General features: G+C 36.1%; 1 protein-coding gene across 1 annotated transcript in view; it reads right to left on the minus strand.

Annotated features, from left to right (window-relative positions):
* Tmtc3 (Transmembrane O-mannosyltransferase targeting cadherins 3) overlaps positions 1–15,365 on the minus strand; it is a 217,841-nt gene that overhangs the window by 32,465 nt on the left and 170,011 nt on the right. The window contains exon 2 of the mRNA XM_073086069.1: positions 4,053–4,189. Within this exon, the coding sequence (XP_072942170.1) occupies positions 4,053–4,189 (137 nt within the window). The remainder of the gene's footprint in view (positions 1–4,052; positions 4,190–15,365) is intronic.

Consider the following 15,365-nt stretch of genomic DNA (forward strand, 5'->3'; position numbering starts at 1 on the left):
CCTGTTTAATATCTTACTATATTAATTTGTAATAATAATTTTAGGAGTAGCAACGAAAAGGATTGCTACTGACTGAAATTCTGTTTTGAGATAAAAAACTGATTGATTCATGGGCAGCAGGAATCGGTTACACGAGAATTAGGAACATTAGGTAAACTTAGGGATGTAAACTTAGGGATTAGGGATTAATCGAAAATTGATCTTTCATCCTAGAAGTTGTTTGTTTTATTTGCTGACGGATACGTATTTCAGTGCTTGTTTGGTCCTGACGACTTTTTCGCTATCTTCGCCCTTTTTAGCTGAAAAGATCGAAGTTCGATTTTAGGAGAATCGATTCAATGGATTTAGATTTTTTTGTGAATGGATTTATTGCACTTCGACTCGCATCGATTCGAAACAATCGCCATCCCTATGTAGACTGCTTGTCCCTTTACTACTCGAATTAGGTACTTCGAAAATAATGGTGTGATTACGTACGAAACGCGTGAAAAACTTTATTCAGCACGTCGAAGTTTTCTTTGTTTGAATTACTTAATTGAAATAAGTTAACCCAGCGATACCACAGTCTAAGGTCAAGGCTACGAACAAGGAAGTAAGACTCAGGAGTAATTTATTGCACTTCCTTGGGAAAGTTGCAGAATCGAATCTTTATACTTTCATTTCTTCACTTTTCGCGATGTCACCTTCATAAGAGTTCTCTTTAGCGAAACTTTAGCATTGTTTATTGTTTTTTTACGAGAGTAATAATAATAATAATAATTCTGTTTTGTGAAGAATTAACATATTTATCTCTTTGTGGTAGCGGTTAATAAAACATGCATTGATAGTGTTAAATCCTGTGTAATAATTGTAAAAACTTTATTGAAACCTGTTAAGTATCTATGGAATGAGTTCGCGAAATTATTTTTTATAGCTCATTGGGTTTGACTGATGCTTTTGACGTTTTTATATTATCTGCTAGATTACCTTTCATATCAATTGCTATAAACGTGTAATTTAAAATGTGACACGATAATGTAAGTAAAGTATTTGGATATTTTTCGTTGTAAATTAAAGTTCATATTTTAGTAACATTTGCTTGTGACAGGGCTCTTATAAGTTATTGACTTGATATTCACTTCAAAATAATTATGATCGTCGAATTTGCTACTGTTTTAGCTATACATTACGATTAGCGTCATGAACGAATAATCAAGTATATAAACAAACGAAAGGAAACTTTAGAGAGCTTGGCCGGGAAACGAACCCGGATCTTCAACCTTTCAAACAACGAGCTTGACGCAGAGCTACAATGTTACTAAATTTTGATTACAATGGGGTTTATTAGACAGCTTTGTTATTTTACAAATATAATGTTGGTTTATGATTTTAGATTAAATTTATCGCGGAATTGAGACATTTTATTATGAACGGGTACTCACGATATAGGTTTAAAGATCTTTATTTCTCATAGAAGACATTTGTCACTTACATGAGAACAATAACTTATAATTACAATACTTAAATTAATAATTTAATAATCCCGGTGCGGGTAAACAGAAAAAAAAGAATGAGCAAAGTGCCGTGGTTGTAGGTAAGATGCGAACTCAATGAGTTGTTTAATTATGCTCCCACAAAAGATATGCGTTTTTTATTGCCGATATTTCGACCCAGTTGCAGGGATCGTGGTCACGGCGAAACTGAGGTGGAGCGGAGAAGTTCCTAGGATGTTTCTTAAATTGGTGCGTAAGGATATTGTTAGTGTTGGGTGTCGTGATATAAAACCTAGAAAAGAAAAACGAATTAGACGTAGGGTATATAGATTAATCTACCACTAGTACTTGTCAACGGTTTCTCCCCTCCACGGGTCAAAATATCGGCAATAAAAACGCATATCGTGAGTACCCGTTAAGTAATAAAATATAATGTTGGTTGTATAAGTTGGTCAAGTCAAATTAAAACGTTAATTGAAATTAAAACTCGTTCAATATTCTATTCACATTGGTGTAAACATTGAATTGAAATTGAACTATTGAATAGAATTTTTCATAAATATCGTATCATTTGTTTGTAAAAACAATCAAAAGTTGGGACAAACTTGTTATGTTGTTAGTATTACCATATTGTAACAAACTATTGTTGTGTAAACTTATTGTATGTGATTCCTGAATAGGTGCTGTATAACAATAGTTAAAATCGTAAACAATTTTCATACAATTTCTATTTTGTGAAATTAATATTTCACAAAAAGCTAAAGTGTTTCAGTACGCACCTGCTCTAATGGATAAGTAACAATATGTACAAAGTATGAGGGTTAGGATTAATAAAGTCAAATTAAACAAAGGTATATAAAAATAATGTTTGTCTTTATGTCCCTTATTGAATCGTAAACAGTACTCATCATGTGATGATATTTAGCAAAGTTGTTGTGCATAAACCCACGAAGGTTTCAGAGTTGTTACAACCAATTTTCGACAGATGGAGCTACTGTCATTCCAACGAAGCTTCAAATTTTCAGATGTATGTATGTCATGTTTTTAAAACGCGGGCGAAGCCGCGGGCTCTTCTATTATTTCATATTTTTAATGTTTTTTTGTAACATTCTATAAAGAAGGGTGTGATGACCATATAACATTACATAAATGTCCGAATAATCAGTAGAAATTACTATCCCAGTTTGGTTATGTGTAACCATACCTTATTTATCAAAGCAACAACAACAAAAGACTTTGCTAAGCTTGAAGATATGCGTTTGTTGTAAAATTTTTTCAAGATCTAAAATAGATGTACCTTTAGTTTGCCGTAGGTTAATACGTACTTAAAAGGTATAACCTAAATCGTTTTATTAAATAAGTAATTGGGTAATATCACGCTCAGACTTTACAGAACAGGCACCTAAAACATGATAATATACTATGGACGTGTGGAAGCAAATAACCTAAAGCCTGGATAATACTGATCTGAATAATTGAAAACCGAGCACCCCAACAAAATGAGTGGATTATTGACTCCTAACAATTAAAAGTTCCCAGATTCGATTAACAATTAAGGGTTAACGACCCAGCTGACTGTGATTGGTCTTTCATATTAATTAATTTCAGCTTGCGCAAATATGGGGGGCATCTATCGGGAAACTTCTACGGCTCTCGGAAAACGTTCATTAATATACCATTAATATTACAAGATCGTTGCCTAGTTACAGAGCTGGTCCGCAGACAGGTAATGAATGAGTATTTTCAGGGTTCCGTACCCAAAGAATAAATACGGAACCCTATCAACTAAGCCTCCGCTGTCTATCCGTCTGCCTATCTGTCACTTGGGTTTATCTCTTGAATCGTAATAGAAAGACGATTTAATATAACGAGACAATATTAAATAGTATTTTACTATTGTATAAATAGTATTTTACTATAATTAATTATATATAACTTTAGTAAATACCACTTCCATTTTATGAAATAATTATGAAACATGTGAGTAAATAAATTCACTACTTCATTATACTATCTATTCTTTAGATGTACCTTAGCGTTCATGAGATCATTATTCTTTATTTCGTTCGGCATTTCCTTCGTAAATTAAGAAGCTTTACGTAGAGGATTAAGAATCCCCTATCTTCCAAGAACCTATCGATCTTTCGGGATATAAGACAGCCTGATGTACGATAATTATAAATTTATGACAAAGGCGATATTGAAATACATAAAGCAGCTAAAATAGGGTTCGTAGGATTGGTGAGTTAGTGATGTTTTATAGGGATAATTGGAGAAAAATATTGCGAGAGTACAGATTTTGTTGTCTAATCCTACATATTCCCTAATTAATTTTTTTTTTTTTCATAAATACTGCACATTATATTTTGGATTAAAATGGACATGGCGCCAGCAGTGAACATATAATGCCTCGATAATGTCGTTCATCTTCTTCCAGAATTAAAATGCGTAACGTCATAGTACACTACGTTAGCCTAGTACAGTGATAAATAACTTCTTATACTCATATAACTTGTATGAGTATGGATTTGAATCTCAGAGACCCACGGTTGGAAGTCGGAATTTAAATCACTACATTACCTGTAGTAGAGTAAGGACACGAGTGCGTGTAGCAGTAAGTTCACGAGGTGGTAGCCCGCTGGCTGCAGTCCGTGAACTGCGTAGTTCCATCTGAACGTCAGCACCGTGAGAGGACGGTACGATTTGTGTGATTGCTCCTGTGGACAAACAAATAAAGTATTTAGAATACAATTCTACAGTTTCCCAATGAATTCAAATTACACAAAATTTTAACGTAAACATTAAACAACAGTATTTTTATTTCAAATCAAATGAAGCCTTCTTCTTTGTGAAATACTACTACTAATATAGGGAGTTAAGTTGATACTTAAAGTAAGATTTCCTTTAAAGTTAAAGTATGTGATACTAATTTCAAATATGTATATAACTTGAACCTCGGTCCTCCGATCGAACGGCATTTCAACCTTTAAGCTATGAAAGCTGAACACATAAATATCTTAAATCCTGAATTCAGCAGCGTGAATACGTCACATGGCAGAAATTTAGCTTAAACTAACATAGTATGTGTACTTAAATGTAAGAAGCCAAATAAAATATTCAACGACGACAATTAATCACTCCGTAAGCCCTTTGGACGCGCCCCAGACGTCCTTCAAACTAGCTAATCTACAACTAAAACTAGACTAGTTATCAACATTGGCTTAGTTAGAAAGATTCAAAATTCCTAGGAATTGCCTATTCCCAATCAGGGTATAATCTATGTCCTTAATCTCTTTGAACACCAGCACATTTTGAGGAAAATCGAATGGACCGCCAAAGTTTTATCAATTTACTTATCTCGTGGAGATTTAACTAAAACTAGGATTTCAAAATGATAGTCGTCGTCAACCCTTGAGTGCATCCAGGCTCTACTGGGCACGGGTTTCCTCAGTCAGGATTTGGTACTAGTCCACCGCACTGGCTAGGTGGGGACCAGTAAACTTCACAGTTTACGTTTACAATTTTTTTAATAACTCTTAGATTTTCTCACAATGTTTTTCTTCGTCGTTATAGCCAGGCAGAACTAACTATTAGGCACATATCTTTTAATAATTATTCGATTCGATTCCATTTCGAACCTCGGTTTCTTTCGAATGGGCGGCCTAGACCGAGACCAAATATTTGAAATTAACTGATTTCCGAACTGAAGCAGTTGAATGGGTGATCATGGATGGTTCGAAGAAGGACACTTTATATTGTTAGTTTTGCAATAATTGGCTGTAGACAGTCAGCCTTGTTGAGATCTGAAACAAAACCCTAGGGTTAAAAACATTTGACGAGTGGTAGTCACTAACTCCTATCACCACCAATCCCCATTGGAGTAGTATCTTAGTTAAAGGAGACTGTGATGAACCGGGACATAAAAAATCGCAATCATGTTAAATACCCACATAAAGGTTACAAAATTATTACACATGTTTAACGTTTATAAATATCGTGTCAAGTCAATGTAAAAACAATTTCTTCCCACTCAACATCTCTTACAGTTCGCGTGACAATGCCGCGGAAAAAATGAAAAATGGCTGGCTCAGTTTTCATTTGTGCACCGCTCCACTGACCCGTTGAAACTGAAACAAAACCCGAGGATTTCGTTGCGAGCGACCTTACACTCTTCTATTTTATGACGCAAGTATGACAAATAGTTTATTTGTTTAGTACTAGCTATTTTAAAATATATTTCAACTACTGTTTGTAGGAAAATTTTAAATATATAGGGGTTTTTCGATTTGGATGAAACTTTACACTTGGGTAATGTTTTACTTTCTAAGTTTATTTGGATAGGTGTCACAAAAATCGTTTTCGCTTCATTTGTTTAAAAATAATGTGGTTTTCATACAAAAACTGATGTCATTACGTAGGTATAAAGTTTATTATTAGTTGTAACCTTATTCCATTGTTACATAAAGTTACCAGTTTGCACTCTTAGCTTGGTTGTAACAGGCTTATTAAAGGAAATCTGGATTATAATAAAACCGCGTGGGTAAAACTCGGTCGTAGTTGCATCATAAACTGTGATAAAACTTACAAATTTCATACTTCCCGAGCATAAGCCGTATTTTCTCCTAAAAGAATATAGCGGGGCTTTAAGAAAACTGCATCTCCACATTACTTGGGATCACGCCACGTTAAACAATGCACTCGGGTCGTAAATCTCAATCGCATGCTGGGCTATGCATGCAAAGCGAAAAAAAATAAATCAACTTTATGGTACAAGTTGAACGTACAAAAATGTCGCTGTCCCATAACAGTGATTCATGGGGCAACGAAATTAGCAAATGGCAATGTAGCACGGTTCTTTAAATGAAATTCCGTGGTAGACAGGTTATTGGTGGATAGCGCGGCGTCGTTTATCACCGTAATAATGCTGCTAATAAAAATAACGAAGCAATCATAATCGTAATATGAATCCGCGCGCTATAATCACACGTGATTAAATCAATTGCATAAATTGGATTATAGTTATTGCGGCCATCACTTGCGCATCCTACATTTATAGCCACAGTGGGGTTCCCTGTATCATGGATGCTATGCTATGATATATAAACAATACATCAACAAATACACCTAGATTCGATATGTAATTTCATCTTTCTCTAACTTTTTACACAATACTCTCTTGGCTAACAATCATGTCTGAAACCTTTTCTGTATTGTTTTTATGGTGATCTAGCACGGTTAGCACCGAGCAGACTGTCAAAATTGATAAAATAAGGAAACTTTAATACAGTTTTTCATAAAGTTTCCAAAGTATATGTGAAGTCTACCACCAGTACTTCTCGTAGATTACGACCTTCACTCATAAGAGGGGCTCCCATTAGTTAATATGAACCTTCATTTTCTGGTTAATATGAGTCTATATGCTTTTAGTACGGTACAGTAATATTAGTGTTCTGATAATAAATACCGTTTGACAATCTCCAAGCATGTTTGTAGTCGTTGAGCGTAACTAACACGAAACACGACTTCTGTTTAATGGAATTACTGTGACCTATATACTTGCAAGTATGTTCATGCTGATTTTCTGTGACGTAATTACAGAGCTTTTGAAATAGGATCTCATATATCATTATTATATCAGCAACAATTACCGATTTATGGTCCTTCAGTGAAGTTGGTCATTAGACAGGGTAAAAAAAAACTACTGTTTTTTTATCCTTATACTTGGTGCAATTACTGGCTAAGTACTAAAGATTGAATGCAAAGGAATATACTTATATATTTTTAAATATTTCATATTTGCGAGATACGAGCATATCTTCTCACACTTAACCAGTTATTTTTATAAACCCATTTACATCTCGGGAAAAGTGAAAAATGTTTGTTAAACCTTGAAAAATTGCATGCAATCTCGACACGAATCCTATTCACCGTCTCATCTTATCAAAATAGCTTTCAGAAGACGTTGAAAGGTATAAAACTGATAAAATAATGCCGACACCGAGGGCAAATGTAGCAGAGAGTACTCGTACACCGTATAACGCATATTTTATATGTCGTTCGCGCTTGGCTATGAACCGTTGCTTTACTTTGCTCTGGGGTGTGCAGCTTTTACTAGATTGCTGTAATCATAAATAAGACGCGGTAACGACGACAACGACTTACACTTTAATTTAGTATATTAAAGTGAGTGCTAGTCATTCAACATTGTCAGTTTTCATGAAAAGTATTACTTATTAATGCCCCGCTATCTCTGTGCCCCGCGGTTTCACCAGTTTAAAGGTAAATACGATGAACATTTCATGGGATTCGAATTTTTTGGCCCACATTATTTTTCTAAAATAAACGTAGCTTAACGAGGTTTTGGAGGTGGTAGAACCTTTTGTGGTTCGACTCCGGCGGCATCACCGCCACACCTATTTCTGCCTAATAACAGCATTATTGGCAGTATTAGGCGTTGCTGTGTTCCGTTTTGAAGGGTGTGGTAAGGGAGGCAGTTTTCCGAGGCGTTCTAGCTTAGTCCTCAGGGGTAGCGGCGCATCTGTGGCCGATCTCAGGTAGGAATATCTAATCCTATCTGGGGTTAATTACAGATGTCCATGGGCGGCAGTAGCCACTTAACATCAGATGGACTGCATGCACGTCTGCTACTCCTATATTATAAAAAAAGCTTCATTTATAACACGCTTTTTTCCTTATAACATCAGCTATCTGTCAATAAAAGTCCCGCAAAAATTGGTCCAGCCGTTTTGAAGATTAGCCGGAACAAATAGACTTTTAATTTTGATCATTGTTATAAATACTGTATATAAAATTTTGAGTGACTTTAGCAAAAAGTTGTTATTTTAATATTACAATCAGATACTTCAATTTTCAGAAATATTTATAACCATTCAAAAATAAGTTCAATACCTATAGGCATTTCCCACTTCATTGAAAAAAACAAGTTAGCTTAAAAAAAACTCGTTTATTCATTATTTGTATTCGTTAGGTACTTTTCATGAATTTAATTACTTTTCATAACATAATCTTGTAAGATGAAGTGGCAGTTCTGAGTAAAAGCTATTTAGTTCGTAGACAAACAAGAGTAATTCTTTGAAATTGTTAATTAATAGAAATAATAAAATCCTTATAAATATAATAAGTATGAACTTCAGCGTTATGATTTTTTAACGGTAGAATTATATAATAACTTCCAGCGCCCTTGAAAGATCAAAGTGTTTGTTTAAGACCGTTAAGGGCACGCGTGAAGGTTTACATACAATACTCAATCTATCTAATGTTTTGCCTACCAAAGATCGACATTTGATAATTTCTTCAAACTAGACATTGTTAGTTATCAATCTTTCGTAAGTAGAATTGGATAGATTTATTTTTAATAACGGACGATAGACACTACAGGTTATGTGCAGTGCGTTCCTTAATCGATCTCTGGCAGGGTCTGCTTGTTTTGTATTTGTCCTCAGTAATTCCAGCTTGGTCTTCGGCGGTAGCATCTATCTCAGATAGGAATATCAAGCCGTACCTAGTTACCATCAAGTGGACTGCATGCTCGTCTGCTTTACAATTTTTTAACAAAGACAGAGTTGGAAATAAAGATATAAAGTAAAATAGTTTAATGTGTAAAATGTCGGTTTACTAGAAAACAAAGGCATTCCCGCCAGCAGTGGATAACTTATTATTTGTATATAGAGATCCTCGGGAGACGTGGACTAATGTCGGGGCATTGTGCACGGTGGGTAATATAAAGTGAGGAAGAAATACAATTGTGACTTGTCCTGCCGTGTCCGCTACAGATCCTAGAGGTGATTTATTGAGAGCGCATAAGACTGCTCGTTGTACACTTGCGGCATAATGGCCTGTTTGTTATTAGCTTTATTTTTGCGCAAGGGATACAAATTAAAAATTGGTAGTGGCTCAGGATAAACCTACTTCTCAAGTGCACAGATTAAATTGATATGTCTAAAACTTTATATTATATCATATTTGTATACAGAGATTTTCGCGAGACGAGGACTAATGTCGGGGCATTGTGCACAGTGGGTAATATAAAGTGAGGAAGAAATACAATTGTGACTTGTCCTGCCGTGTCCGCTACAGATCCTAGAGGTGATTTATAAGACGGCCATTTGTCCACTTGCGGCATAATAGTTTGTTTGTTATAAGCTTTATTTTTGCAAAGATACAGCTTCAAATTTTGTAGTGGCTCGTACGTATTCAATAAGTTAGGTCAAGTATTTTTTTAAGATGTTTCAAGTAGATATCATTATAGCAAATGGTAATTAATTTTTAATAAACACATAATTTTTCAAAAATGCGTGCCTGGGATTTGCCTACGGGCTTGACTGTGAGTTTTAACCACTAGGCTATTACCGCTTGTTCGTATTTATTATATGTCATATACATACTAATACGAAAAGATTTTCGGTAATTTATCCTTTGAGATTGAATAAGAAATCATCTCCTATATGTGGTAAAGATGATAGCCATGTAACGTAATTTATTATGTGAATATTTTGACGTTATTTTTATTAGCTCTTACCCCTGGCTCGCATTATATATGTGCATAAAAAGTAGTGTCGTTGCCTGTGCCTTGTCCCTTCATCGCATGAAATTGGGGTAAATCGGATACAGCTGATATGCCTCGGACTATGTCTTACCACACCCTTCGAACCAGAACACAGCAGCATTAATCACTGCTGTTAAGCAGAAATAGGTGGCGGAGGTGCCGCTGGAGTCGAACCACAGATGGTTCTACTACTTGTTTTTTATTGGTAAAAAGTTTCTGTTTGGTTCAGTTTAGGTATATAAAATACATTACGCAAAATATACAACAAATACAAATAAAAGTAACTAAAAACACGTACCTATATTTAAAAATATCTCATCCCTTAATTGGGTCATACGTACCTACTGTCAAACATATAGGATTATTACATCCTAGCAATTCATTATCGCTGGAAAGGGTTGTTCCAGAGTTCGGGCGCGCTCGAGCGTTCGTGCGTGAGCGATTTAAACACGTACACATAGCACTATATAATTTGCTCTTTATTTTCTGTACCTATAAGTTTGTAAATTTAATTTGTTCACGTCCGCGTGGCTTAGTGGTTACTGTATGGTATGCGGCTGTGCATCCGCGGTGTCATCTTTTTTATTATATAGGGGTAGCAGACGAGCTTGCAGTCCACTTGATGGTAAGTGGCTACTGTCGCACATGGACCTCTGTAATCAACCCTATATTGTATTAGATATTCCTACTTGAGGTCGGCCACAGATGCGCCGCCACCCCTACGGACTAAGCTGAAACGCCTTGGAAAAGTATGTCTCCTTAACCACACCCTTCAAACCAGAACACAGCAGCGCTTAACACTGGTGTTATGAGGCAGATATAGGTGTGGCGGTGATGCCGCCGGAGTCGAACCACAAAGCATTCTACAACCTTCTAACATGTTGCAGAGCAGCAGACAGGAGTTAACAAGGTTGTTAAACAGAGGAAAGTGTATGCAAAAGGATCTCAAATGTTTTTTATTTGATTGAAGTAGTGATCGAGCATGCATCCATCCATCAGACTTTCAGCTGAATATAGGCTCTATTTGACTTCAGTCCAACCGTGAATCCCTGCAGGATACAGTCCGCCTGATGAAAAGTGGTCACTACCACCAATGGAAATAAAGTAACCAACTCCAAAAACAACAGAGTTTCTATGCGTTGCCGTTTCCAGTGTTAAGACTGAGCTGGTCGTGGTGATCGTTGTAGTAAGTCGCCAACACAAGACTTCCTTCGGCCTTTTTTTTTTTTTGTTTACGAGGGGGAAACCTTCAAAAGGTACCCTATGCCGTGGGAGCGGCACGGAGTTATGTGGGATTCTTACCGCACTAAAACCCCTCCGGTGGCCGTCCTCGGCGCTGCGTAGAGGACTCCGGGATCTCCAATCGGCCTAGTTGAACGATACTGCGATCCTTTAAAAATATGTAGTAAATTTACAGTCTCCCTTTATACATGTCGAAACTCAACTCAACTACAGATTATACAAGTCTATGCTTTAAAACTAAATTAGAGATATAAAGATACTAGCAACATTGCGAGCTACCTGTTTGCGTAGTTATCTCCCACGTACCTTACTTTACATACACTCCTAATTCAGCTACTTCACTCAATTAATGTCTTAACTTCAAGCATTTATACATTCGGGCATAAAAGATTCACGGAATATAGTTGGCTGGATATTTATGTTGAAATGTTGTATGTTTTTACAAGCTTCTATGTAACTTTCATTGTTAGTTCGTTTATTAGTAGTAGAGGGATCAATTTTGAACTAAACTATATAATATATAAAACGCTAAACCATTTACATATATGAAATTTTGCATACACGTTTGATGTTCGTTTTGGTGTTTTTGCTTTTGATTTTCGGTAATGGCAACATTGCGCGATTATCTATGTGACGTCATTCTAAATCCAATATGGCGGACGATCGAATGCCTGATTCGTCATTCATATATGAGGGATATATGAATGACGAGTCGAAGTCGGGAATGGAATTCGAAACCCTCTGCGTGTATATACTATAACCTACTACTACTACCAACTAGCTGATCCGGCAAATGTTGTGTTGTCATATAAATAAAAAAATGTTAAGGGTGAACAACCCTTATTACTTAAGGGTATGAAAAATAGATAGTAGCCGATTCTCAGACCTACTGAATTGGTGAATTGTTGTGGTGTTGAAATTTGGTGAAAATCGGTAAAGCCGTTTCGGAGGAGTACGGTAACTAACATTGAGACACGAGAATTTTTATATATAAGATTATTAGTACTATACCGTTCACTTATGTAGCTGTAATATTTTTATCCACGAGTAAAAAGTTATATTACTCTAAAAGTAGTGCTCCATGATTCAAAGTAGCCATTATGAAAAGTAATAATTGAATCCCATGTTATATATCAACGGAATTGTTAGAGCAAACGACGTCGCGGCCAAATCCACTAGCAATAAATTTCAAACGCTCGCATTATTTGTGCCCCAAATTACAATCGATAGGGGCTTTCATTACCCTTTAAATCGACTATATATTCTCGTATTCTACCCGCTTAAATATATTTCGTGTATAAAGTGCATGCCAAACCCAACTCCGACCGCATGGTCAATATTTTTAACAATAGTTTTGGTTGTACGCATTTTGTTTACAAGAAGCATAATGAATGGGATATATTCTAATAGGTAAATAGAGGAAAGGCTTAGGAATAAGTAGGTATCAAAACGTTCTTATGTATTAACGTTGCACCATGTAAGTACTCAGTAGTGATATTTCTGAAAAAAAAAAACATACATAAAATTATACATAGTTTCCCCGTGATCAAAACAAAAGTAAACAGAGAGATGTCAGTAAAGTTATTGTTGCGTATAAATCTGATCGCTTCCTAGCAACGATCTGCTGCGATCCTCGTCATTAGGCGGAGACAGCCGACATTAATCTCCTGAACAAATATAACAAGTTGTTGAGGCGTGGCCACATGTCGGCGGAGCTCTCGTGTGTTACACCTTACTACTCTCGAACATTGGCATTATAAATATGTTATCGTGTCACATATTAGTTATAGATGTTCTCATGTTCTTATGTAATCGAAATAGTAGTCGAGTGTGCATCTACTGGATTTAAAGCACTGCCCTACATGGATAGTAACTTCAGTAGGACAAAAGTCCCTACAGATCACAAATGCTTCGCTGCCTGAGGGTTAGGTTGAAACAGAACATATTAGTAATTCTAACTCAAACACACCGTACAAACCTGGACACAATTGAAACGCGAATAAAATACTATGATTATGGTGGCTTTTATCCTCAAAAAATAACTAAATTGTAAAAAAAAATATATGTCATACACAGTAAGTAAACACAACATTGAATTGACTTGTACCAGATTTAAAATTTAAAATCTACAACATATTTCTTTAACTACACCAATTGTCGGGCAGTAAATGTATCCTTCATACGAATATTCGCCACACATGAGCTTGTGACACGATACAATTACCTGTATGTATCCGCGCCCTTATTCCACAAACATTCGCTGAAATAATCCCGATAAGCGTTTGTGTTTCAGCGACTAATTGATGAAAGCGAAATGTTATACTTACGGGCAAGTTTTATACATAAATATGTATACATTTGTAATTTAACACACGTCACGTTACAGATATCCTTGGCAAAACAAAGTAAATGGTAACAATAAGATGTTAATTATGTTTATTTGCCTACTTTCAGTTAGTTCAGAAATCAGTTTATATTTTTTTGGCTTTGGTATTCTTGTCTTAAAATCCTTTGATAAATTGGGGTGCATAATAAATAATTGATCTGACATTCTGGGGCTACCGCCCCATTGGAATTGGATATTGGAATTAGTATGACGTCATTAAGCTAATCATGCAATTTCATACGAACTATCTAAATACGGTGGAGTTCTCTGACTTAAGGCTCAATTGCCAGATTTGACCCTCACATACTCCAAACGAACTAGCAAGACAAGTCAAATAAACATGTAAAATATTCCCTACATTTACAACCCCACATATAATACAACCGCTAACTGACGTCATAGCGTCAAAGTAGATCCATTGTAATATTGCGAGGGGAGTTACACGATAAATCTACAAAAGACAGAGCCTTGATAATGCGCCAGAAGCCATCGCCAACGCGCCCCATGACATCGACTTCCCCTAATGTACTTCCAGCTTTTATTGCATCCGCACATTCGATGTTTTATCCTACGCTTAAACTAGTGTAAACATTGTTTTCGCCCTTCCTTCCTCTGTGTGGTTAGTGCCAACTTTGTATGAAAATAGTTTAAAATTCGTTTAAATCTGGTATGTAGCTATTGTATTTGGCAGCACAAACACAGCAGTCATTATTACTTACTGAAAGTCTATCTCTATTATGTCCAGCCTTTGTTTGTATGTAGTTTTATTACTACAGTCAAATTAGGAATCTCTCATTATATTTTATCGTTAATGTGGATAAGGGACCACGCATGGCAAATTGGCGGCGAAAATTTCCTGCAACACATAAGACCCTTAATGAATAACCCTCACTCAGGACTCACGACTTATACGACATAAAACTGGTGAGTTATTATAAAAAATCGCCACGTTTGAAATATAGTCGATGTTACTCCCACAATTTCGACGAATCCAACGACACCTCATATGTTAAAGTAAAGCTGAATGTCTGTCAAGCAAAAGAATGAGACATACATACATATGCGCGAAAAACATTACCCTCCGCCTTCGTGTAACTAGATAATTACACGACGGCGGAGGGTAATCCCATTAATTACTAAATCTTGACCTGCACCGTGGTGTTCCAATTTTTTTTACATATAATATAGGAGTAGCAGACGAGCATGCAGTCCACCTAATGGTAAGTGGCTACTGCCGCCCATGGACATCTGTAATAAACCTCAGATAGGATTAGAATTTCCTACCTGAGGTCGGCCACAGATGCGCCGCTACCTCTGAGGACTAAGCTAGAACGCCTCGGAAAAGTATGTCCCCCTTACCACACCCTTCAAAACGAAACACAGCAGCGCCTAACACTGCTATTATTAGGCAGAAATTGGTGTGGCGGTGGTGTCGCCCGAGTCGAACCACAAAGGGTTCTTACCTTACTTAAAATTGTCTTACCACCTTAAAATTGTCGCACACTCACACAATCGCAGTTAAATCCTGAAAGTTCTCTTACAAGAAATATTTAGTTCGTTTAGAAAGCGTCAAAATAAATAAAAAAATACTCTTGTACATATTATAAAAGGAAGAAAATAAGGTTTTATTTGAGAAATAAAGATCTTCTATAGAACAATTTGCACGACAACATTATTTCCCATAAAACAAGTGGGAACA

The sequence above is a fragment of the Epargyreus clarus genome, unplaced genomic scaffold (genome assembly GCF_041222505.1).
Source record: "Epargyreus clarus isolate Ecla_fem2 unplaced genomic scaffold, WU_Ecla_fem_2.2 ptg000023l, whole genome shotgun sequence".
In the NCBI taxonomy this organism is placed as follows: Eukaryota; Metazoa; Arthropoda; class Insecta; order Lepidoptera; family Hesperiidae; genus Epargyreus; species Epargyreus clarus.